Source organism: Hemitrygon akajei, chromosome 11 (genome assembly GCF_048418815.1).
Source record: "Hemitrygon akajei chromosome 11, sHemAka1.3, whole genome shotgun sequence".
In the NCBI taxonomy this organism is placed as follows: Eukaryota; Metazoa; Chordata; class Chondrichthyes; order Myliobatiformes; family Dasyatidae; genus Hemitrygon; species Hemitrygon akajei.
The window spans coordinates 88,880,364-88,905,302 of record NC_133134.1 but is presented as its reverse complement, the minus strand read 5'-3'; the positions used below and the strand labels follow the sequence as shown (position 1 = coordinate 88,905,302).

General features: G+C 42.7%; 1 protein-coding gene across 1 annotated transcript in view; it reads left to right on the top strand.

Moving 5' to 3' along the window:
* Positions 1–24,939, top strand: part of vstm2la (V-set and transmembrane domain containing 2 like a) — a 250,069-nt gene that overhangs the window by 177,874 nt on the left and 47,256 nt on the right. Inside the window, exons 2-3 of the mRNA XM_073061343.1 lie at positions 14,493–14,662; positions 23,715–23,765. Of these exons, the coding sequence (XP_072917444.1) occupies positions 14,493–14,662; positions 23,715–23,765 (221 nt within the window). The remainder of the gene's footprint in view (positions 1–14,492; positions 14,663–23,714; positions 23,766–24,939) is intronic.

Sequence of the window (24,939 nt, the reverse complement as noted above, 5' to 3'; positions counted from 1 at the left end):
GCATACCATAAATTGAGTGGGTAACCAGAGACTTTTTCCCAGAGTGGAAATGGCTAACACAAGTTAACCTCTCATTTTGGTAGTCTGAAGTACCCACTTGCTTCAATTATACCAGTGCCTAAGAAGAAAGTGGTGACCTGCCTTAATGACTACCGTCCAGTAGCACTTGCATCCACAGTGATGAAGTGCTTTGAGAAGCTGGTGGTGAAACATATCAACTCCTGGCTGAGAAACAATTTGGATCCACTCCAATTTGCTACCATCACAGCAGGCCAACAGCAGATGCCATTTCATTGGCTCTTCACTCAATCCTGCAATATCCAGACAGCAAAAATGCATAAATCAGGATGCACCTCATTGACTACAGCTCAACATTCAATACTACCATCCCCTCAAAACTGATCTATAAGCATCAAGTCCTAGGCCTCAATACCTTCTTGTGCAACTGGGTCCACTATTTCTTCATTTGCAGATCCCAGTCTCCATTCACCTTATACTGCTTATTCTACTGCTCCAATGCCAATTTAGTCTTGCCGACCATAAGATGTACGAGCAGAATTAGGCCATTCAGCCCATTGAGTTTGCTCTGCCTTTTCATCATGGCTGATCCTGGATCCCACTCAACCCCATACATCTGCCTTAATGCCATATCCTTTCATTCCTGATCTTTTCATCAAGAAACTATCAACTTCTACCTTAAATATACCCATGGACTTAGCCTCCACCACAGACTGTGGCAAAGCATTCCACAGATTCAGTACTCTCTGGCTAAAAAAATCCTCCTTACCTCTGTTCTAAAAAGTCTCCCCTGAATTTTGAGGCCGTGCCCTCTAGTACTGGATACCCCCACCATAGGAAACATACTCTTCACATCCAACCTATCTAGTCCTTTCAACATTTGGTACGTTTCAATGAAATCCACCCCCTCCCCACATTCTTCTAAATTCCAGTGAGTACAGGCCCAAAGCTACCAAACGCTACTCATATTTAACCCCTTCATTCCTGGAATCATCCTCATAAACTTCCTCTGGACTCTCCCCAATGACAACACATCCTTTCTGAGATAAGGGGCCCAAACTTTTGCCAATACTCCAAATACAGCTTGACTAGTGACTTAAAAAGTCTCAACATTATTTCCTTGCTTTTATATTCCTTGAAATAAATGTCAACATTGAATTTGCCTTCTTTACCACAGACTCAACCTGTAAATTAACCTTCTGGGAATTTTGCATGAGGACTCCACTAAGTCCTCTGTTGTTTGAATTTTCTCCCCATTTAGGTAATAGTCTGAATTATTATTCCTATTACCAAAATATATTATCATACATGTCACAACATTATAATCCATCTGCCACTTTTTTACTCATTCTTTCAATTTGTCTAAGTCCTGCTGCAATCATATTGCTTCCTCAGCACTACCTATCCCTCCATCTATTTTCATATCATCCACAAATTTTGCCACAAAGCCATCAATTCCATTCTCCAAATCATTGACAAACAATGTGAAAAGTTATAGTCCCAATACTGACCCCTGAAGAACACAGCTAGTCACCAGCAGCCAACCAGGAAAGGCCTATTTATTCCCACTCACTACCTCCTGCCTGTTAGCCATTCCTCTATCAATGCCACTATCTTTCCTGTAATGCCATAGGATTTGATCTTGTTAAGCAACCTTATGTGTGGCACCTTATCAAACACCTTCTGAAAATCCAAGTAATTGAACTCTCCTTTGTCCACTCTGCTTGTTACTTCCTCAACGAACTCTAACAAATTTGTCAGGCAAGATTTCCCTTTACAGAACCCATGCTGACTTTGATTTATTTTATCATTAGTCTCCAAGTACCCCGAAACTTCATTTTTAATAATAGACTCCAACACTTTCCCAACCACTGAGCTTAGGTTAACTAGCCTATAGTTTCCTCTCTTTTGTCTTCCTCACTTCTTAAAGAGTGGAGTGATATTTGCAATCTTCCAGTCCTTCGAGACCACTGTCATTGGCCAAATCAAAGATGGTAATGAAACTTTTGGGAGTTTTGAACGAGGACTCCTTAGAGGGAGGGAGGGAGGGAGGGAGATTGAAAATCTGACAGTGGTGCCATAACAACAACCTCTCACTCAATGTCAGCAAGACCAAGGAGCAGATTATTGACTTCAGGAGGAGGAAACCAGAGGTCCGTGATCAGACGAAACCAGTCCTTATCGAGGGATCAGAGGTGGAGAGGGTCAGCAACTTCAAATTTCTTACTGCTATCATTTCAGAGGATCTTTTCTGGTACTAGCATGTAAGTGCCATTACGAAGAAAGCATGGCAGACCTTATACTCTCTTAGAAGTTTTCAAAGATTCGGCAAGTCATCTAAAATGTTGACATACTCCTATAGATGTGTGGTGAAGAGTACTGGTTGCATCATGGCCTGGTATGGAAAAACCAATGCCCTTGAACTGAAAAGCCTACACAAAGTAATGGATATGGCCCCATCCATTACAGGTAAAGTCCTCTCCTCCATTGAGCACACCTACACAGAGCACTGTCGCAAGAAACCAGTGTCCATCATCAAGGACACCCACCATCCAGGCCATGCTCTATTCTCACTGCTGCCACAAGGAAGAATATACAGGAACCTCAGGACTCACCCACCAGCTTCAGGAACAGTTATTACCCCTCAACCATCAGGCTCTTGAACCAAAGGGGGTAACTGTACTCAACTTCACTCCATCACTGAACTGTTCCCACAACCCATGGACTCACTTTCAGGAACCCATCATCTCATGTTCTCAATATTTATTGCTTACTTATTTACTCATTATTATTTTTACTCCATTTATATTTTCACAGTTTGTTGTCATTTTGCACATTTGTTGTTGCCCGTCCTGTTGGGTGTGTCTTTCTTTAATTCTATTGTGTTTCTTGTATTTACTGTGAATGACCAAAAGAAAATGAATCACAGTGTTGTATATGGTGGCATATAAGTACCTTGATAATAAATTTACTGCGAACTTTGAGTTGAAGGTGATTAGAGGGGATGTCAGAGAGGTTTTTCACACAGAGAGTGGTGGGTGCATGGACCTCACTGCCTGGGGTGGTGGTAGAGGAGAGACATGAGGGACCATAACCATATAACAATTACAGCACGGAAACAGGCCATCTCGGCCCTTCTAGTCTGTGCCGAACGCTTACTCTCACCTAGTCCCACCGACCTGCACTCAGCCCATAACCCTCCATTCCTTTCCTATCCAATTTTACTTTAAATGACAATACCAAACCTGCCTCTAACACTTCTACTGGAAGCTCGTTCCACACAGCTACCACTCTCTGAGTAAAGAAATTCCCCATCATGTTACCCTTAAACTTTTGCCCCCTAACTCTCAACTCATGTCCTCTTGTTTGAATCTCCCCTGCTCTCAATGGAAAAAGCCTATCCACGTCAACTCTATCTATCCCCCTCATAATTTTAAATATCTCTATCAAGTCCCCCCTCAACCTTCTACGCTCCAAAGAATAAAGACCTAACTTGTTCAACCTTTCCCTGTAACTTAGGTGCTGAAACCTAGGTAACATTCTAGTAAATCTTTTCTGTACTCTCTCTATTTTGTTGACATCTTTCCTATAATTTGGTGACCAGAACTGTACACAATACTCCAAATTCAGCCTTACCAATGCCTTGTACAACTTTAACATTACATCCCAACTCCTGTACTCAATGCTCTGATTTATAAAGGCCAGCATACCAAAAGCTTTCTTCACCACCCTATTTCAATGAGATTCCACCTTCAGGGAACTTTGCACCATTATTCCTCTGTTCTACTGCATTCCTCAATGCCCTACCATTTACCACATATGTCCTATTTGGATTATTCCTACCAAAATATAGCACCTCACACTTATCAGTATTAAACTCCATCTGGCATTGCTCAGCCCACTCTTCTAACTGGCCTAAATCTCTCTGCAAGCTTTGAAAACCTACTTCATTATCCACAACGCCACCTACCTTAGTATCATCTGCATGCTTACTAATCCAAATTACCACCCCATCATTCAGATCATTAATGTATATGACAAACAACATTGGACCCAGTACAGATCCCTGAGTCACACCACTAGTCACCAGTCTCCAATCTGACAAACAGTTATCCACCACTACTCTCTGGCATCTCCCATCCAGCCACTGTTGAATCCATTTTACTACTTCAATATTAATGCCTAATGATTGAACCTTCCTAACTAACCTTCTGTGCGGAACCTTGTCAAAGACCTTACTGAAGTCCATATAGACTACATCCACTGCTTTACCCTCATCAGCTTTCCTCATAACCCTTTCAAAAAATTCAATAAGATTTGTCAAACATGACTTTCCACACACAAATCCATGTTGACTGTTCCTAATCAGACCCTGTCTATCCAGATAATTATATATACCATCTCTAAGAATACGTCCCATTAATTTACCCACCACTGACGTCAAACTGACAGGCCTGTAATTGCTAGGTTTACTCTTAGAACCCTTTTTAAACAATGGAACCACATGAGCAATATGCCAATCCTCCGGCACCATCCCTGTTTCTAATGACATTTGAAATATTTCTGTCAGAGCCCCTGCTTTTTAAGAAACTCTTAGTTAAGCACATGGATGATAGAAAAATAGAGGTCTGTGTAGAAAGGCAGGGTTAGATTGATCTTAGAGTAGGTTAAAAGGTTTGCCAAAGGTCATAGGCTGACCTTGGCCTGTACTGTGCCGTCATTTTCTATTATCTAAACTTGAGTTGTTTTCTCTGGAAGATCGAAGGATAGACATTTGTAAGATTTTGAGAGGTATAGATAGACAAACCCTTTTTCCTAGGTAGAAGTGCCAAATGCCAGAGAAAATGCATTTAAACTGCGAAGGAGAAATTGTGTGGGAGGTGTGCAGAGCATGTATTTTTTTGCAGAGAATGGTATATATCTTGAATGTACTGCCAGTGTAGTGATGGAAGTAGAGACAATAGTGGTGTATAAGAGGCTTTTAAATACGTTTGTAGATACATGAATATTGCCAGGAATGGAGGAATGGATCTTGTGCAGCAGAAGAGATTTAGTTTAATTTGGCACTGTGTTCACACACGTACAGGTCTAATATCATCCCTGTAGAATGCGAGGGATTTTCCCCTGGTGCCCCCATTTCCTCCCACAGTCCAAAATCATAGCAAGTAGGTTAATTGGTTATTGTAAACTGTCCTGTGATTAGGTTAGGTTCAATCAGGATTGTGGAGTGGCGTGACTCAAAGGGCCAGAAGGGCCCTTAGTATGTACAGTACTAACAGCACAACAGGGATAGTCCCTTCAGTTGACAATGTCTGGAAAATTAAACTAATCCCCTTTTCCTGAACATGAATGCATCTCAAGTCTGAACTGATTCCACAACCAACAGACTCACTTTCAGAGACTCAAATTTTTTTTTTTTGCACAATTTGCCTTCTTTTGCACATTGGTTGTGTTTATGTGTAGTTTTTCATAAATATTATTGTGTGTTCCTTTTATTTTCCTGTAGATGCCTGCAAGAAAATGAATTTCAAGGTAGTATATTGTGACAGATGTACTTTGATCATAAACTTGTGTAACCCTCTCACTGGGCTCGTATACAGACTTGGCTCATTAGCTAATTCCAATAACAGTCATGTGACTCAGCGGTGAGAAGGTGGCCTGAGTTTCAGAAACTATATATGTTGAGGGTCGGTATGATTTGGGGTTCAACCAAACAGCAATGTTGTGATGGTTCCATTAAAGAAACCTCAATTTTAAGTGAATGCTGTGTAAATATTGACCGTGCACAATTATCAGTAGCCCAGAAATGACAGATCACACATCAGCATAAGATAATAAAGAAAGTATATTTACCAATTTCAGCTTTATAGAACACTTATTAAAAAAAGGAAAGAAAGAAAAATAAATAAAAGGGCCCATTATAGTTACACTAGTCTAAATATACACATGACCATTGGAGCTCATCTCTTCCAAAGCTGGGTATAACTGTTACTCATGAATGGAACCCGTGGTCTGCGTGAAAGCACCTGCCACAGTACAAACTTCCCTCGAAATCCATTTTGAACAAACTGGTTCTCTCTCGGGAGCCATTCTTCTGCAGAAAACACTTCTTGCAATGGGGACTGTCCTTCCCATGGCATTCTGCGGCATCTGTCCCACTCCGCTGCTCCCAAAAGACCCCAAACCAGACTACTGTCTACCACAGATCTCTCTCCACCCTGTTCTCTCTAGAACTTTCCCCAGATCCTACCATCCTGATTGGCTGACACAACATTCCTAAATTGAACAGCAGGGCTTCTTATCTTTAGCCAAAACCCCCCAAAAAATCCAGCCACGCTGCTTTTGCAGAAAACTGCTAAAGTGAAATACTTACAGCACAGCAGTAGAAATCTTAACTGGGGCATTGCATTTACTTTCATATCCCTCCATTTCCTGGATATTCAAATTCTTGCCATGTGCCACTTCCCTGGCAACTGTTCTTTGTAAAAACTAACTGGCATTGCACATCTCTTCTGAACATACCCCCTCTCCTCACCTTAAAGCTATGCCTTCTAAGTAATTAACATTTCACTCTAACCTACTCTATCTAAGCTTCTCATAATTTTATACACTTCTATCAGGTTTCCCTCAACCTCCTTTCTTTGCTTCTGTTGCATTAGCTGAGGTGCTCTTTCATCTGCAACAGCTAGACAGCACTGTTGCTTGCATCCACAAATCGACACCTTTCACCTCTTCCCTCCCATTACTGAGGAACCCAAGCAACGTGTCTGAGTGAAGTAGCAATTCACGCGCTGTAGAAAACTCCAGCCTTCTAGTCCACCTTACTGTATTTGGTGCTCACACTAAGCACCCGTTCTACACTAAGGAAACTAGACAAAGATGGGGTGACTGCATTCAGTTCATTGGTGACCCTGATGCTCCTGTTGCCTGCCACGTTAAATCTATATCCCAGTCCTATACTGACCTTCCTGTCCATGGCTTCTTAACTGTTATAGTGAATGAGCTGGAGAAACAAAATAAGACAGGAAGAGAATTAGGCTATTCGGCCCTTTGAGTCTGCTCCGCCATCTGATCATTGCTACTTCATAATTTTTCTCAATACCATTCCCCTGCCTTCTCCCTGTAAATTTTGACACCCTTATTAATCAAGAACCTATGAACTTCCACATTAAATATAACCAATGAGTTGTCTTAGATAAACATCTTCTCTTCTGTCTGGCTACAATGCAATCTTCTGGAGTCACTGTGGAATCCAGCAACTTCCATTTCTTTCTCTTCATTTCACTGTTTTACATTCCATTGTTCACATTTTATCTCCCCCCTTTCCACAGCCACTTTTGTTCCCGCCCATTAATTGCTTTGTTCACTCTCCCTCTCCCTCGTACGGGTTAGAGTTAGAGAATTATGGGCATGCTATGTTGGAGGCAACATTAATAAGCTGCCCGGTATAATCCTCACTGATTTGATTTGATGCATTTCATTGTTTGTTTTGATATATATGTGACAATTAAAGTTAATATTATCTTAATCAAATCTCTCTGCAACCTAAAATGAGCTTTTTTTCTCTCCCGGCCAGTTTTGGCCTGGAAAATTAGCTTTTCTTTCCAGCAATGCAGCAGAGTGCTTCCAACATTTTCTGGTTCTGGTTTTGCTTCAGATTTCTGACTTGTGTAGTTTAGTTTTGACTGCCTTGTGGTCTGAGGTTGTGACTGTTCCAATGAAAACCATCTATTGAAAGGTCATAGGAGATGTTGTTGCGGGAAAGATAGGCAAAGAAAACTGAGGACATGACCAATGGACAGGGAAGGGGTAGGTGTGGGGATAATATGGAGCTGATGGAAGATTCTTTAGCAGAATGGTGTGGTGTGGACAGTGAAAGGGTATTGAGAATTGTGGCAGTTGTCAGCCAGAATTTATCTACTTCATGTCAACCTGTCAGTCTCAGGCCAGGCCACTCAGGAGTTTGTGACTGGATGCTGGATTGTAACTGTATGTGCTGTGTGTGACCCTGTGTACTGTGTTTTGCACCTTGGTCCCAGAGGACCAATGTTTTGTTTGGTTGAATGACAATAAACTGGAACTAGGTAAGTGGCCCTGAGCAGACATGGGGTACCACGGTAGCACTAACACTATTACAGCTCAGGGTATCGGAGTTTGGATTTCAGCCAGAAGGGACAACTCCACGCAATACTGCTAAATACATTTAAAAACACAATAAATACTTTTGCAGTGATGGAAAATATGATATTGGCAGTGAGGAACAGCCAAGAATACTCGAAGTGCACTGCTCTCGGTCTCAAACTGCAGTTGATGCTGATGTTGCTACTTGCATGATCTGAAGTGTCTCAAGCAGCATATATTCTGCATTATTCTGTACAGGAATTGTTCTCTACTGTAAATAGTGAGTTTAAAAAAGTGGTGTGTCACTCAGTATTAGGCCAGTTCAGTCTGCTGATTTTCAGCGAACGTACAGCAGAGGAACGGGCTATTCAGACCATCTGAGCCATATCATTATTCTTGTTCTCCCACCAGTTATGCGCACTGTGTCATCGGCACTTGCTTAACAGCATATGTTTCATCTCCTGACTTATACTAATTAAGACTATAACTACAGAAAATACACTCCATGGCCACTTCATTCGGTGCAGCAGTGGATTCAATGGGTTGTACGCTCAGAGATGCTCTTCTGCATTGTTGTAATACCTGGTTATGACTTATCGTTAGCTTGAACCAGTCTGGCCATTCTCCTCTGCCCTCTTACACTGACAAGGCATTTTCACCTGCAGAACTGCTCTCACTAGATGTTTCTTTTGTTTTCCACACCATTCTCTATAAACTCTAGAGACCGATGTACTTGATAATCACAAGAGATAAGCATTTTCTCAGATACACAAATGATCCCATCTGGTACTAACAATCATTCTATGGTCAAAGTCACTTAGATCACATCTCTTCCCAATTCTAATGTCTGATCTGAGCAACAACTGAATCTGTTGACGATGTCGGCTTGCTTCTGTGCATTGAGTTGCTGCCACATGATTGGTTGATTAGATATTTGCATTAACGAGCAGGTATACAGGTGTACCTAATAAAGTGGCCACTGAATGTACTTGCACTTATTGTCAGTGTGCTTGCATATGAATGTTAAGGAAAATCTATAAACTAACACTGAACTACAACTTCAGTGAGACTTTTCATTGTTCGTCAGGTGTCAGTGCTGATTCACTGGGCTTCGGAAACTTGTGCTTGCTCCTCACTCCTACTTTATTTACTTGTGCACAGGGAGAGCAGCCTGCTCCCTGTCATCACTCTGTTCTGAAGTCTGAACAGAGAAATGCCTTTTTATATACAGAATTGACTAGCAGACAAGGATATTGACCAATTGGTAACCTTGAGTGTGTTCAAATTTCTTATTTGTATGATCTATCACCATTCATGTTATAATAATAGAGGTGCTAATTGTCAATAGGTACTGCAGGCAAACTCACAATGATACTTTGAAGTTAGTAAAATAATTTCCCCATATTTGGTGTGTGTTCTCCTTGCAGTCTTCTGTTATATCCTTTTTTCTTCTGGATTGTCAAAGTGCTCTGGTCCTCTGCTGTGCGAAAGAAGCTATGTTTTATAAATACCTTTCTTACCTGAGCTGACTGCATGCTATCTGTAAACCTACACAATGCCTGGACACTGCCTTAACCCTTGTCTTGCTGCAGCATCCACACAATTAGTGTAACTTGGAGCCTGTTTCAATTTTGAACAATCTCATTTCAACTTCAGACATGCCCAGCCCTGGTATATAAAAGCATAATGATTATCTATCTAGTCCCTTTCGTCGTTCTGGGTATCTCCAAAGGTTTTACAAGCAACAATGGACAGGAAATTCTACAAAGACCAATTAACCGATTAATCAGTACTTCTTCAGACTGTGGGAGGAATGCCACGTACTTACAGGAAGGATGTACAAATTTCCTCACAGAGGACGCCGGAATTGAACTCCGAATTCCAGCATCCCAAGCTGTTGTGCTAACCACTATACTACTGTGGTGTCCTAATGTCTAATACTAGAGGGCATGCATTTAAAGTGAGAAGGAGAAGTTTTTTTTTACGTAGAGAGTGGTGGGTGCCTGGAATGGGCTGATGGCATAGGTAAATATGACAGAGGCATTTAGGAGGCTCTTAGGTAGCCACACGAATGTGGGGAGAATGGAGGGATGTGGATGTTGTGTAGATAGAAAGGATTATTTTAGCTCAACATTCAATTATTTGTTTTATTTATTTATTGATTTAAGGATACATTGAGGAATAGGCCCTTCCGGTCCTTTGGCCACACCGTGCAACAAACCCCAATTTAACCTTGGCCTAATCATGAGATGATTTGCAATGATCAGTTAACCTACTAACTAGTCTGTCTATGGATTGTGGGCGAAACCTGGAGTCCCGGAGAAAGCCCACACATTCCGCAGGCTCCTTGCAGAGGATGCTGGGACTGAACTCTGAACTCCGCTGCCCTGAGTTGTAATAGTGTCACCCTACTGCTACGCTATCAATTTAAATAGTCTGACACATTATTGTGGGCCAAAATGTCTGTTCCTGTCTGTACTGATCTATGTTTGTTCTAAAACCGTCCAAAATGCTTTAGAGAATTATCAAAACTACATGTAGGTAAAGTAGGTTTAGTCACAGAAGTATCATGGAGTATCTTAAAGGAAGGTAGAGAAGTGATTAGTTGGAAAGGCCAATGGAAGAAATTCCAGGAAATGTCAGCTGGAAACCCAGCCACCAGTGGTTGGAGGTATAGACGATCAAGAGGACAGGGTTGGAGTGGTAGAAACATTCTGTGATTTGTAGGGTCGGAGGGATTGAGAGGGATAGGAAGAGGAATCACAGAGTGATTTGAATACAGGGATGAGAATTTTATATTTCAATCGGGGCCATTGTAGGACTGTGGACACCGACGAGTTGAGTTGACGTGATTTGGTGCAGTCGGAGTTTGCCTGGCATTACAGCACAGTAGTAGGCATAACATCATTATGGCACCAGTGACCAGCTTGCACGGTTTCCCCAAAACCGCGTGGGCTTCCTCCGGGCGCTCCAGTTTCCTCCCACATTCCAAAGTCGTACAGCTTAGTTGGTTAATTGGTCACATGGGAGTGGATTGTTGGGCCTGAAGAGCCTGCTACAATGCTGAATCTCCAAATAAAATGAAATAAAATGTTAGCCTCAGGTTTACAGAGGGGGGAGCGAGACATGAGCTGGAGCAGTCAAGTCTATAGATGCTGACGGTGTGGGTGAGGGTTTTAGCAGCAGTGCTGACATTGGACAATAACAGAGAGGCAGAATGGGCAGTTTCTAACATGCTACTACACACAACATAGGCACACGTATTGCAGAAGAGTCTGATTCAGTTTTACAATATCCAGGTAGAGGAGTGATGCTGGTGATTTGTGTGCAGATCATACAACATCCTCTGAAGAATTTCCATTATTTATTTGAAGAAAACTTCTGCTTATCAAGCACTGGATTACAGGCAAGCATTCTGAAGGTTCCGAGGCACCAGGATTTACTCACTTACTCTTCAGAGCAGCACCTTTTCAACATGGACAGGACATTTTCTAATACCCTATCTGAAAGGAAATACCTCTGACAATGAAGCTGCCTGCTGAGGCTACGATGTGGTGTCAGCTCGGGTGTTTCCACACAGCTTCCTTGAGTAGGATTTAAAGCACTGCACAAGATAAGTCAAGCAGGGGTTTATCCACTGAGCTTCTATCAGTATACTGCCACTGTTCGGTTTTCCTTAAGAGGAGAAAATATCACACTTTGAACAGAAAGTGGTCGATACAGCCCAGTCCATCACTGGCCAAGCCCCCACCACCACCATTCAGCACATCTGCAAGGAGCGCTGTCACAAGAAAGCAGCATCCATAACCGAGGACCCCCACCATCACTACTACCAAAGTTCAATGTAAATTTATTATCAAAGTACATCCATTTATGTCACCATATACCACTTCTCTTGCAGGCATTCACAGTAAATACACAGTAGTTTTTCATTAGTCATAACTCTTACTAACAGAGGAGGCCATTCTGCCCATCCAGTCCATGCCTACTCTCAAACAAAGCAATCCTTCAGTAGCATTGTCCGCTCCTTGCGCTGCAAATGATTCCATTTCACATTCCCTATCAGTTTGCCTGTGTGTTTTTGCAACTAACCGGTAATTTTCAGTGGCCAAGATGTATTTGGAAGGGAGAGGAAATCAAAGCACACAGGACATGGATGGCCCAGTGAGCACTCATTACCAGGATCGAACTCAGGACTCTGGAGGTGTGAAGCAGAAGCACCAACTGCACCACCGTGCTGCCCTGTTAATAGTAAATGGATAGTAATGGACTAAGCAGTATGCAGCCTCAGTGCAGATTGAATTATCCATCTGTTATTAGCCCATTTCATGTTGGTTGCATAATTCATATCACCCACATCCTTTTATTTTAAAAATTCAAATAATTCAGCAGTTCCATCAGATAAAAATGCTAAAGCGGTAGCGATAGTGGCTGGCTTATTAATTTCTGTGTTACGATTCACTACAACAACATCAGCCCAGTGAACACCTGGAAGTCCAAATGCATCAAGCTGATTTTCATTGCTCCAAACACGAAAATGTGGAGAAGCATCTGCTGCTCCCCTGCATCAGTGAGACCTGACACAGACTTTGGAACTGCTTCGCCAATCATCTCCACTCCATTTGCCACAACAAGTAGGATCTTCCAGTGGCCACTGATTTTAATTCCACTTTGCACATTCCAACATGTCAGTCCAGGCCTCCTCAACTGCCTTTTGATGAAACCACTTTCAGGTTTGAGGAGCAACACTTTATATTTCATCTGGGTAGCCTCCAATCTGACAGTATGAACGTCAATTTCTCTAATATGGTATTTTCTCCACCCTCCCCCCTTCTCAGTTTTTCCATTCCCCATTCTGGTTCCCCCATACCTCTTTTTATCTCCTTACATGCCCATCACCACCTTCTTCTGCATCTCTTCCTTCCCTTTGTCCCATAGTCCACACCTCCCCTATCAGGTTCCTTCTTCTTAAGCTCTTTACCTTTTCCACCTATCACCTGCCAGTTTCTCACCATCTCCCTTCCACCCACCCACCTTCCCCCTCACCTAGTTCCATCTATCACCTGCCAGTTTCTCACTTCATCTCCCTTCCCCCTCACCTGGTTCCATCTATCACCTCTCAGTTTCTCCTCCCTCCCCTCCCCTCCCCCACCTTATTCTGGCTTCTTCCCACTTCCTTTCCAGCCTTGATGAAGGGTCTCAGCCCAAAATGCCAATAGTTTATTCCTCTCCATAGAGATGACTTGCTGAGTTCCTCCAGCATTTTGTTTCTGATGGTCTGTATTTCCAGCATCTGCAGAATCTCTTGTGTTTATTATCTGTTGTTTCTGTCATCAGAGCTAAAGGACAGCAGAAAAGGAACAATGAAAGAATTTAAAAGTAAATCCAAGAAACTTCGCTCAATATTTAACCTCAAAATCCCTACCTTGTCAAAGCCAGTGCTTTATAAGATCATAAGAGGAGAATTAAGCCATCTGGTCCATTGCATCTGCTCTACCATTCAATCATGGCTGAACAGAGAGGGCTGCTGTCAGCCTATGTTTAGTACTCATTGTTAGGATATTTACTAATACAAAGTGAAAACCTTCATTACAGCAACATCTTGTATTCTCTTCATTTTATCTTACAATATCTAAAACAACTGGAGCTTACCCACAATCCATGTGGGTATGGATACTGGGAGTGAAAGGGTTAACGTTCTGTATGAGGAACATCTGATGAATGAGTTGAGAAGAATGAGAGGGGAATCTCATTGAAACCTATCGAATAATGGTCTGGACGAATGGAAGTTGAGAGGATATTTCTAGGATCAGAGGACATCCCTGCGACAGGATGAATGGCCTAACTTTGCTCCTGTGTCCTGTGGTATTATGGGTGGATATCAGCTTGCTTAAGTAGTTCTGAGGAAAGATGCTAGGCTGGAACTGCTGACAATGTGTAATAGTGGTGAAACACTGCAATGTTCAATTGGAGTAGAGGTTCATATGAAGTAATCTGGGGTGTCATGGTAGCATGACACTATTACAGCTTGAGGTATAGGAGGTCAAAGTTCAATTCCAGTGTCCTCTGGAAGAAAGTTTGTGTGTTCTTTCGATGTGCGCGTGGGTTTCCTTTGGCTGCTTCAGTTTTCTCCCGCAGCAAACCGTATTAGTTAGTAGGTTAACTGGTCTTTGTAAATTGTTCTATGATTAGGCTAAGGTCAAAATAGGTGGGTTGCTGGCTGGTGCAGTTTGTTAGGCCAGGAGGGCCTGTTCTGCACTGTTATCTCTAAATAAATAAGTATTTTCTGGTATCTTTGCAAGTTAAAAAAAAAGAACTTAACAGTCAGCTCTCTACATGTTGACATCCTACAGCTCTCTTCACTGAGGTCCCTCACGATGTCACCGCCAGAGCCGGTCAGGACGTGGAGATGGCCTGCGCTTTTAGGGGTAGTGGCTCCCCATCATACTCGCTGGAGATTCAGTGGTGGTACATCCGTAACTCAAAGGACTGGACTGACAAACAGACATGGAATTCCCATCAGGTACGTGCATATTTATATCTGAGTTTCTTCACGTCCAATCAAAAGACTCTGGCAATTTTATTGAAATGGTGTATTTAACATATAATATCATCCCAAGGAGTTTCATGGGTTAATACATTGTAGAAGCAATGTAAGGAGATGTTAGGACATGTGATGTTTGGCCCAGCTTTTCAATATTAAGCAGGGTTTTAATGAAGAACAATGAGATAGGTAGGTGTAGATTTAGACAATAATTTCCAAGGCTTGGGTCAACATGAACTAAGGCAACACTGCCAGTGGTGCAAAGGAATTTGACTTTGCAGATACAAATTCAGTTCCTCTTCAGGATTTTTTCTGTCCTTGACAACACTTGCCTTTGTGTAAGTCATCCCACACACTTCTTCCAAGTATCCATTTTGAACTGACAAACAGAACAGAATTAAAGTAAAATTAGAACCAGTGAACAAACTCAAATAGATTATGGACACCCAATATTATAGTCATTCATTTGACAGTAACATTTGAAATCAAAAATAAAAGGATAGTGTTTTTAGGTCTAATACACTATTTATTGGATTTGATCGTACATTGAACCCATGTACACCACCTCACTACTCAAAGCTTCACCAGGGGTTGTGGAATGTAATGAGGAAGATTTGGACCAAATGCTCTATTCCATCCACCTAACTGGAAAATACCCGAAGGATGTTTTTTTTTGCAAGGAAGAAGATTCCTCTACAATCACCCAGTTTAGAACAATCTCCCTCCTTAGCGTGGAGTGCAAGATATTCTTCTTGGTGCTTACAAGAAGGCTGACCTCAAACTTAATGGAGAACCACTATACCAACATATCCATCCGGAAAGGTGGCAAACACGAGGAAATCTGCAGATGCTGGAAGTTCAAACAACACACACAAAATGCTGGTGAAACACAGCAGGCCAGGCAGCATCTATAAGGAGAAGCACTGTCGACGTTTTGGGCCGAGACCCCCCGAAACGTCGACAGTGCTTCTCCTTTGGAAAGGTGGCATCCCGGGTTTATATGGGTGACTTGAACACGTCAATAATCAGCCAGTTGAACCTTGAGGCCAGGCAGAAGAAAGGAGACCCAATTCCTATGGATCAATTCCACACATCCTCATCCAGGCTAGCCTGGACCACTACCATATCCCTCCAGTAATGCGAGACATGATCACCAGCTACCTAGGATGATACAAGCTAAGCTTCACTTCAGCCCACTTTACAATCAGGTGGCACAACCTCCAAAAAGGGATTCCAAACAGCTGTACCATTTCCCCCATCTTGTTTGTCATAGGTATGAACCTCCTAAGATCAGCAACTGCAGACATAACCCAAGGCCCAGTAATGGAGCCTGACATCCGACAACCTGCAGTACGGGAGTTCATGAATGACATCACAGTAACCACTGTAACCCATGTCCAAGCAAGATGGGTATTGAAACCCTGGACAACGTAGCTCCCTGGGCTAGGATGACCTCCAAGGCCAGGAAGTACAGATGCATGGTGATCAAAAAGGGCAAGGTTACTAGCAAGTTCAGTTTTCAAGTACAGGGAGAAGTCATTCCATCCATAGAGGACAACCCAGTACAGTACAGTGTCATGGAAAGTGGTTTAATGAAGCAATGATGGACAGCACCAACATCACCGACACTGTACAGAAGACTGAAGAGTGGCTGAAGAAGATCAACAAAACCGGACCGCCTGGTAAATTTGTATCAACGCAGTCTTCTACCAAGGCTGTTCTGGCTTTTCACAGTGTACGAGCTCCCCATGACCACGTAGAAGGCATCGAGGGAAAGTCAACAAGTACCTGCAGAGGTGGCTGGGGATACTCCCCAAGATTTTCTTCAGTGGGGCTCTACGTAAGATCAGGCCAGCTACAGGTCCCATTGTCATCAGTAGTGGAGGAGTTCGAAGTGGCAAAGTGTGTGAACAATGACAAGTACCTGGACAAAATGGGATCTTCCCAAGTGTAGGATCACTTGGGCAGAGGTTTGGAGACTGGAGCCCTTCTGCATTTCTGCTCCCCTGTGGTTGGTGTATGACACTCTCCCTACACCATCAGAGCTGTACACATGGGGGCTGAGAGAGGACCCTAACTGCAAGCTTTGTGGTCAGCAGGGTTCACTGGCACACAGACTGTCAGGATGCAAAATAGCTTTAACACAATGATGGTATAGGTGGCGCCACAACAAGGTCCTGCTGTCCCTTCCTGACAGTCTGGAGCAGGAGAGGTGTAAAAAGAGACCAGCTGGCAGAGAGGCAACCAGGACAGTCATTTCCATCAAGGAGAGGGCCATGCCAGTCATATCAAAGAGGCCTAAATCCAATCTGCTGCAAACTACCAAATCATGGGAGATGAGGGTCAATGTGGGGAGGCAACTGCAGTTTCCAGAAGTGGTGCAACCCACATATTGACCAGAGGTTGTACTGTGGTCCACTGAAAACAAGAAAATCAACCTGGTGGAGTTCATGGTACCATGGGAGGAAGGATGAGAGGAGGCTCATGAAAGGAAGGCCCTGAAATATCAGTCCTTGGTCCAGGGGTTCAGGGGCAAAGGATGGCAGACATGGCTATTCCTTGTGGAGATCGGCTGTAGAGGGTGCTGGCAAAGTCAGCATGGAGGTTGCTGTCTGTGTTGGGCCTTAATAAAAATAGCAAGAACCAAGCCGCTTGCAGGATGGGGAGGAATCAGAAAGAGCGACTTGCTGGATATGGAGCAGGTGAGTGGAGTTGAGCTGGAAGTCAGGTGCAGGTGGGCAGTGACTTAGCCACCACTGTTGACCCACCAGCTGGAGAGTGTAGTGGTTAAAGGTCGAAACACTCTATGAAGGTTGGGCACCACTCCTGGCCAAAGGCTACACTTGCCACATCAGCTAACTGTAGAGAACACTCGGTGTCTGATGCAAGCAAGTTTCTTACTTTTGTTCTCTGTTTTTATTACTTATTTAATTAAAAAAATATATATATATATACATTTCCAATTGTTATTGTAATTTATAGCTTATTATTATGTATTGTAATGTACTGCTGGTGCAAAACAACAATTTCATTATGTATACCAGTGATATTAAATCTGATTCTGATATAATTGATTATATTATAGATAATGGATTATATTAATTAGTGAGGATTATATAAAACTTCACTAGGTAAGTGAAATAGATGGGGATAGAGAGAGAGGCAGTGAACCTTGGATCAATTAGACACAGTGGATCAAAGGAAATGATCAAACTCTGTCACGAAGAGATTGAGGACAAAGGGAAATTAGTAAATCTGTTTGATTCACATGTGATGCAGGAAGACAGCAGTAAGTTACCAGGAGGAGGAGTTTGTGAATGAGATACATCAAATGTGAATGGAGCAGGATTGATGGGCCATTTCAGGCTCAACCTTGCTGGTGTCCCTTTTATTTACTTACTGTTTGAATTTTATCTACATGGCCCATCTCAGAAACAAGTCGCAGCATCATTTTTTTAAGTCATGACAGAACAGGATTTGTAGCAGAAGTCTTAAATTATAAGATGTATTTTAGCCATTTTTAATATTAAATGAAGACAGACGGTCATTGATCAAATCAAATTCAACCTGCATTTAGGCCCCAGGGAGAAATCAATACACGTATTTCCTCCTCTCTCGATGTTCTCAGATGTCTAATAAAAATGCAGCTGAATTAATCGGAGTTGCTAGCTCACATCAGAGCACTAAATGTGTATCATCATCAAAGCATAGTTAATATTTAATTCAATACTCTTCCAAGCACTAATATGTTTTGCCCTTTCACACATGAAGTAGAATTTACAATAACAGTGGGTCATAATGGGAGCTGAAACCATGGTCACTTGTGACCTTGGTTAGAGCAGTTTCTCACCACATCGGAAATCTCCTTGGAGGGATTCATACAGTGATCTGCAAGGAAGATGAATCCTGATTTGAGGGGTTAGAATCAGAATCAAAATCAAAATCAGGCTTAATATCACTGACCTATGTCATGAAATATGTTGTTTTGCAGCAGCAGTGCACTGCAGTACATAATCTAAAAACATAAATTACAATATGTATATATATTTTAAAAAATAATGCAGAAAAAGAAAAAAACAATACTGAGGCTGTGTACATGGGTTCATTGTCCATTCAGAAATCTGACAGCGGTGCTGAAGAAACTGTTTCTAATATGTTAAGTGTGTACCTTCAGGCTCCTGTACGTCCTCTTTGATGGTAGTAATGAGAAGAGCCCAAGTCCTGGTGAAGGGAGTCCTTAATGCTGCCTTTTTGAGGCATTGCCTTTTGAAGATGTCTTGCATGCTGGGGAGGCTAGTACCCATGATGACGCTGCCTGAATTTGCAACTTTCTGCAGCTTTTTCTGATCCTACGCTGTGGACGCTCCATACCAGATGGTGATGCAACCAGTTAGAATGCTCTCCATGGTACATCTATAGAAATTGGCAGAGCTTTTGGTGATATACCAAGTGTACTCAAACTCCTAGTGAAATATAGATGCTGTCATGCCTTCTTTATAATTACATCAATATGTTGGGCCCAAGATAGATTTTAAGAGATGTTGAAACTCAGGAACTTGAAACTGTTCACCCTTTCTTCTGCTGATCCCTTGATGAGGACTGGTGTGTGTTCCCTCAAAGTCCAATTCCTGAAGTCAACAATCAATTCCTTGGTCTTACTAAAGTACAAGGTTGTTTTTGCAACCAGCTGATCTATCTCACTACTGTTTGCCTCCACTTCACCATCTGAAAATCTGCCAGCAATAGTTGTGTCATTGGCACATTTATATATGCCTTTGAGCTGTGCCTAACTGCATTGTCAAGGGTGTAAAGAGTGTAGGACAGTGCACTAAGCACACATCCTTGAGGTGTGCCAGTATTGATTGTCAGCGAGGAGTAGATGTTATTTCTGATCCACACTGACTGTGGTCTCCCAATGAGGAATTCAAGGATCCAGTTGCAGAGAGGTGCAACAAAGGCCCAGGTTTTGGAGCTTGTTGATTAGAACTGAGGGTATGATTGTGTTGAATGCTGAGCTGTATCAATAAACAACAGCCTGATGTAGGTACTGCTGTTGTCCTGGTGATTCAAGGCCGAGTGAAGAACCAGCGAGATTGTATTCCCTGTAGACCTATTGTGGCAATAAACAAATTGCAGTGGGTCCAGGTCCTTGCTTACACAGGAGTTGATTCCGGTCATGGCCAGCCTCTCAAAGCACTTCATCACAGTTGGTGTGAGTGCAACAGTCATTGAGACCTGCTCTTCTCGAGCACTGGTCTGATTCATAAAAGATCTGCAAGGAAGATGGGTCCTGATTTGAGGAGTTGGATTCATACAGGGATCTGAAGGAAGATGGGTCCTGATTTGAGAAGTTGGACTCATAGTAGTAGTAGGCCTCCATAGTCTCAATAGACCATGAATTTGTGCCTTGGAAAGATGCCAGGATGCAAGCCTGGGCAAGGTTTTTTTCATGTAAGACCGGCAGTTGCCCAAACTGCAAGTCTCCCCTCTCCATGCCACGGTGTTGTCCAAGGGAAGGGCATTAGGGATTAATACAGGGATCTGAAGGAAGATGGGTCCGGATGAAGGGTCTCGGCCCAAAACATCAACTGTACTCTTTTCCATAAATGCTGCCTGGCCTGCTGAGTTCCTCTGGGGGAGGGGGAGGGTGTGTGTGTGTGTGTGTGTGTGTGGGCGGGGGGGGGGGGGGGGGGCTTGGATTTCCAGCATCTGCAGATAGTTTGTGAAGGGTCCTGATTGGAGGGGTTTAAACATGTTTAAAGACTTAAGAGAAAAAAAGAGAGTTTAAAGGTGAACGGACAGCAAAGGCAAACATAGTAGCTTGGATGACATATTACGTTTCATTCATCAGTTTTCAGTGTAAAGGAGGAAGAGAAGCCAATTGCAAAGCCATTTAGCAGGACCAGTATTTCAGTGAAAATTAGATCAAAGAACTAAGAAAGCAAAGCGTCAAATGTAACTTACTCACAGTCTCTGACTGGTCATTTCAAAGTAACTGTGTTACTGCTGAAGAAATCTGCTCACTCTCTCCAATGGAAAACAGGCATTAGAGAGCAGAGGCAATGCAGAGGAAAGCTGCAAAGTACCTGTTTAAGATGGCACCGAGCCGCTGTCTCCATCAAGACTGTGGCACAGGCTTAGTTTTTTTTAAAATTCCGAAGGATGGTTTTAGGGACAGAGAGAGGAGTTAGGGATCAGGTTGGAGATCATGGACAGGGCTGTGGGAGAGTTGGAGGCCAGATTACAGTTTAGGAACCGAGATATGGAGGAGTTAGAGGTCAGATTACAGTTTAGGGACAGGGATGTGGAGGAGTTAGAGGCCAGATTAAGGTTTAGGGACAGAGATACGGAGGAGTTAGAGGTCAGATTACAGTTTAGGGACAGAGATATGGAGGAGTTAGAGGTCAGATTACAGTTTAGGGACAGAGATATGGAGGAGTTAGAGGTCAGATTACAGTTTAGGGACAGGGATGTGGAGGAGTTAGAGGCCAGATTAAGGTTTAGGGACAGGGATGTGGAGGAGTTAGAGGCCAGATTACAGTTTAGGGACAGGGTCAGAAATGTAGAGGGTTACGCTTAGGGTTAGAGGTTAAGCTTCTGTTCTGCACCCAAAGGCCAGTGAGTGTACACTGGATGAAGGACATCTGGAGTCTATGTCTCGGCATCATGCTGGAAGTCCAGTGAAATGGACAGGTAACGAAGGAGAGGGGTCAGTACTGAAGATTGAAGCTTGAAGCACAATCGGGAAGTCCAAGTTAAAGCTTGAATGCCAGACTAGAGACTGGAGGCTTGGAGGACTTTCCTGAAGTTGGAGGACTGTCCATGTGTATGGGACAGTGGTAGGGAGGAAAGAGGTCTGTTTTGTTGTTGTTTTTGTTGCTTGTTGTTATCTATGTTGTTCTGCCAAGCATTATGGGCATTCTATGTTGGTGTCAGAATGTGTATTGACACTTACCGACTGCCCCCAGCACATCCTTAGATGTGTTGGTTCTTAAAGCAAACAACATAGTTCACTAATCTGAATCTGAATCTTAATCAAGCTGTTTGTGGAATAACCCATTCTAGTATTTTCATAAATATACATTGCAGAGAGCCCTTTGTAGATAATAACATGTTAAAGAAAAGAAGGGAAGCTTGCATTACTGTTTCCACCTTTCATGATCATTGGCAGCCTATTTGTAGCAGAGTTTTCCATGGATTAAATATACACTGCCATTTTCCATTATCTTCTTTCTCACCTGGGCTCCTCCTAATTTTTCCAACAGTTCTGCCAAAGGTCTCCCTGTTTTATGGATATCTCCAGGATCCAGTCCTATCTGTGATTGTGTTAGACCATATCAGCCTCTTGTCTGAGAGTATTTATAAGCATAATTTCAAGGCTTGTTATTTTTAATGCATTTGTTTAATCAGAGCATTCATTATAATTAGACCATAGTTATGCTAAGTATGCCCGCAGAAGAAGAATCTCAGGGTTGTATGTGGTGACATGTAAGTACACTGATAATAAATTTTAGCTGAACTTTGAACTTTGAAGACACTGAAGCAGAATTAAGCCATTCAGACCCATTGAGTCTGCTCCGCCATTTCATCGTGGCTGATTTATTATCCCTCTCAATCTCATTCTCTTGCCTTCTCCCTGTAGCCTTTGACACCCTGACTAATCAAGAACCTATCAACCTAAGCTTTAAATATACCCATTGATTTGGTCTCTACAGCTGTCTGTGGCAGTGAATACCACAAATTCACCACTGTTTGGCTAAAGAAATTCCTCCTCATCTCTGTGTTAAAGGGGCACTCTTCTATTCTGAAGCTGTGCCCTCTGGTCCTAGACTCATCCACTATTGTAAATATCCTCTCCATATCCACTTTACCAAAGTCTTTCAATATGTGATAGGTTTGAATGAGATCCCTCCCCCATTCTCCTAAACCCCAGCAAGTACAGTCCCAGAGCCATCAAATGGTTCTCACACATTAACCCTTTCATTCTCGGGATCATTGTCGTGAATATCCTTGGAACATTCTCTAATGCTAGCACATCCTTTCTTAGATAATGGGCCCAAAACTGCTCCCAATGCTTCAACTGTGGTCTGACTGACACCTTGGCTTTAATTAATGAGCTGTTTGACACAGGAGGAAGGATTTTAGTTTGGGTCTGTTATAGCCAGTAATAGGGGAGTTATTAAATCTCCAAAGACCAGCTCTGATCAGGGAGGAAAGGAATTACATAATCCCTTTAGGTGACCTTTATTTCAGGCATCTCCCTTGAAGTCTAAAGGTTGTTGCTGTGATCGGTTTGAATTACTGCAGTGGGTACATGGAAATATCTCCACCACAATGGATCACAATGATAAACTGCTTACGCCTTTCTTTCACACTTTTGCACACCATCTCAATTTCTGGATAGAAACATAGAAAACCTACTGCACAATACAGGCCCTTCAGCCCACAAAGCTGTGCCGAACATGTACTTACCTTAGAAATTAGCTAGAATGTATCACTATTTGTAGAAAGCAGCAAACTGTTGTTCCTTTTGCATGTGAAGTGTGGAAAAAAAGATTGAAGTATTCTTTGACTATGTAAGTAAACTACATCATTCAAAGTCTTTGAGCCACAAAGAGATGAAGCAACACACACAGATACAGGCCCTTCACCCTAACCACAGTCCCCACTTCTCCATCTTCACCTCTCTCCCTTTCTCCCCATCTCCCTCACCCCCAACCCCACTGTCTCCCTCTCCTCCCTTCTCTCTCACCCTTCCTTCTCTCTCCCCTTCCTCACCTACCTCCCCTCACCTCTCCTCTCCACTTCTTCAACACACGTGCTCCTTTCCTTTTCCTCTTCTCACCCACACCCTTTCTCCTTCTCCCCCACACCCTTTCTCCTTCTCCCCCATTCACCTTTCTCTTTCTTCTCCCTTCCCTCCTCCCCTACCCCCCTTTCTCCCTCCCCTCACTCTCTCTTTCTCTCCCCCCAACACTGCTGCCAAGCCCCCAATATTCTGTGTAATCTTCTATTTCTTCTCTGTTAACAGATGAAAGCTGCAGCTCATGAGGAACCCACAAAGGAGGCAACGAAAATAAGTGTAAGTTGCAGAAACTTTACTACACCGATTATATTTCCCAATGTGTTCAGTTACGTCTCGAGTTATACACAGGCCTGCAATAGTTCACTTTCATTTTAGGATGAAAGCAGAGCCCAATAAAGGATTTGTGGATCCATTTAATTTGTAATTCATCAAAATCTGAGAAACTAATCTGAAGTGTCAGTCAATGGTTCTCATCTCTAGTTTCCACTGAGCCCAGGTGATACAGGTGAGCCAACATACTATGGATTAGAAACGACATAGAGCCAGACTGAGATTACCGTAGGTTGTGCATCCTACTTGACCCAATGCCCGGAGTGAAAGTTCACTCCACTTTGTCAATCTCCTGGCTTCTCCCCATATCCCTTCATGCCTTGACTAATAAAGAATCTATTAACCTCCGCCTTAAATACACCCAATGACTTGGTCTTGATAGCCACCTGTGGCAACAAATTCCATAGATTCATCACTCTCTGGCTAAAGAAATTCTCCTCAACTCCATTCTAATAGGATGCCCCCCCCCCACCCATTTTGAGGCTGTGACCTCTGGTCTTAGATTCTCCCCCACCATAGGAAACCTATCCACATCCACTCTATCAAGGCCTTTCAATATACGATAGGCTTCAATGAGGTTATCTCTCAGTCTTCTGAGTTCCAGTGCATAGAGGCCCAGAGCCATCAAACGCTCTTCATATGACAAGCCTTTTAATCCCGGAATCATTTTGATAAACCTCCTTTGAAGTCTCTCCAGTGTCAGAACATCGTTTCTAAGATAAGGGGCCCAAACCTGCACACCATACTCCAAGTGAGGCTTTACCAGTGCTTCATAAAGCCTCAACATTACATCCATACTTTTATATCCTAGTCTTCTCCAAATGAATACTAACATCATATTTGCCTTCCTCACCACTGACTCAACATGCAAACTAACCTTTAGGGAATCCTGTACAAGGACACACAAATCCCTTTGCATCTCAGATTTTTATATTTTCTCTCTATTTAGAAAATAGTCAACCCCTTCATTTCTTCTATCAAACTGCATGAACATACACTTCCTGACATTGTATTCCATCTGCCAGTTCTTTGCCCATTCTCCTAATCTATCCTTCTGTAGCCTCCCTGCTTCCTCAACACTACTTGCCCCTCCACCTGTCTTCATATTGTCTACACAACA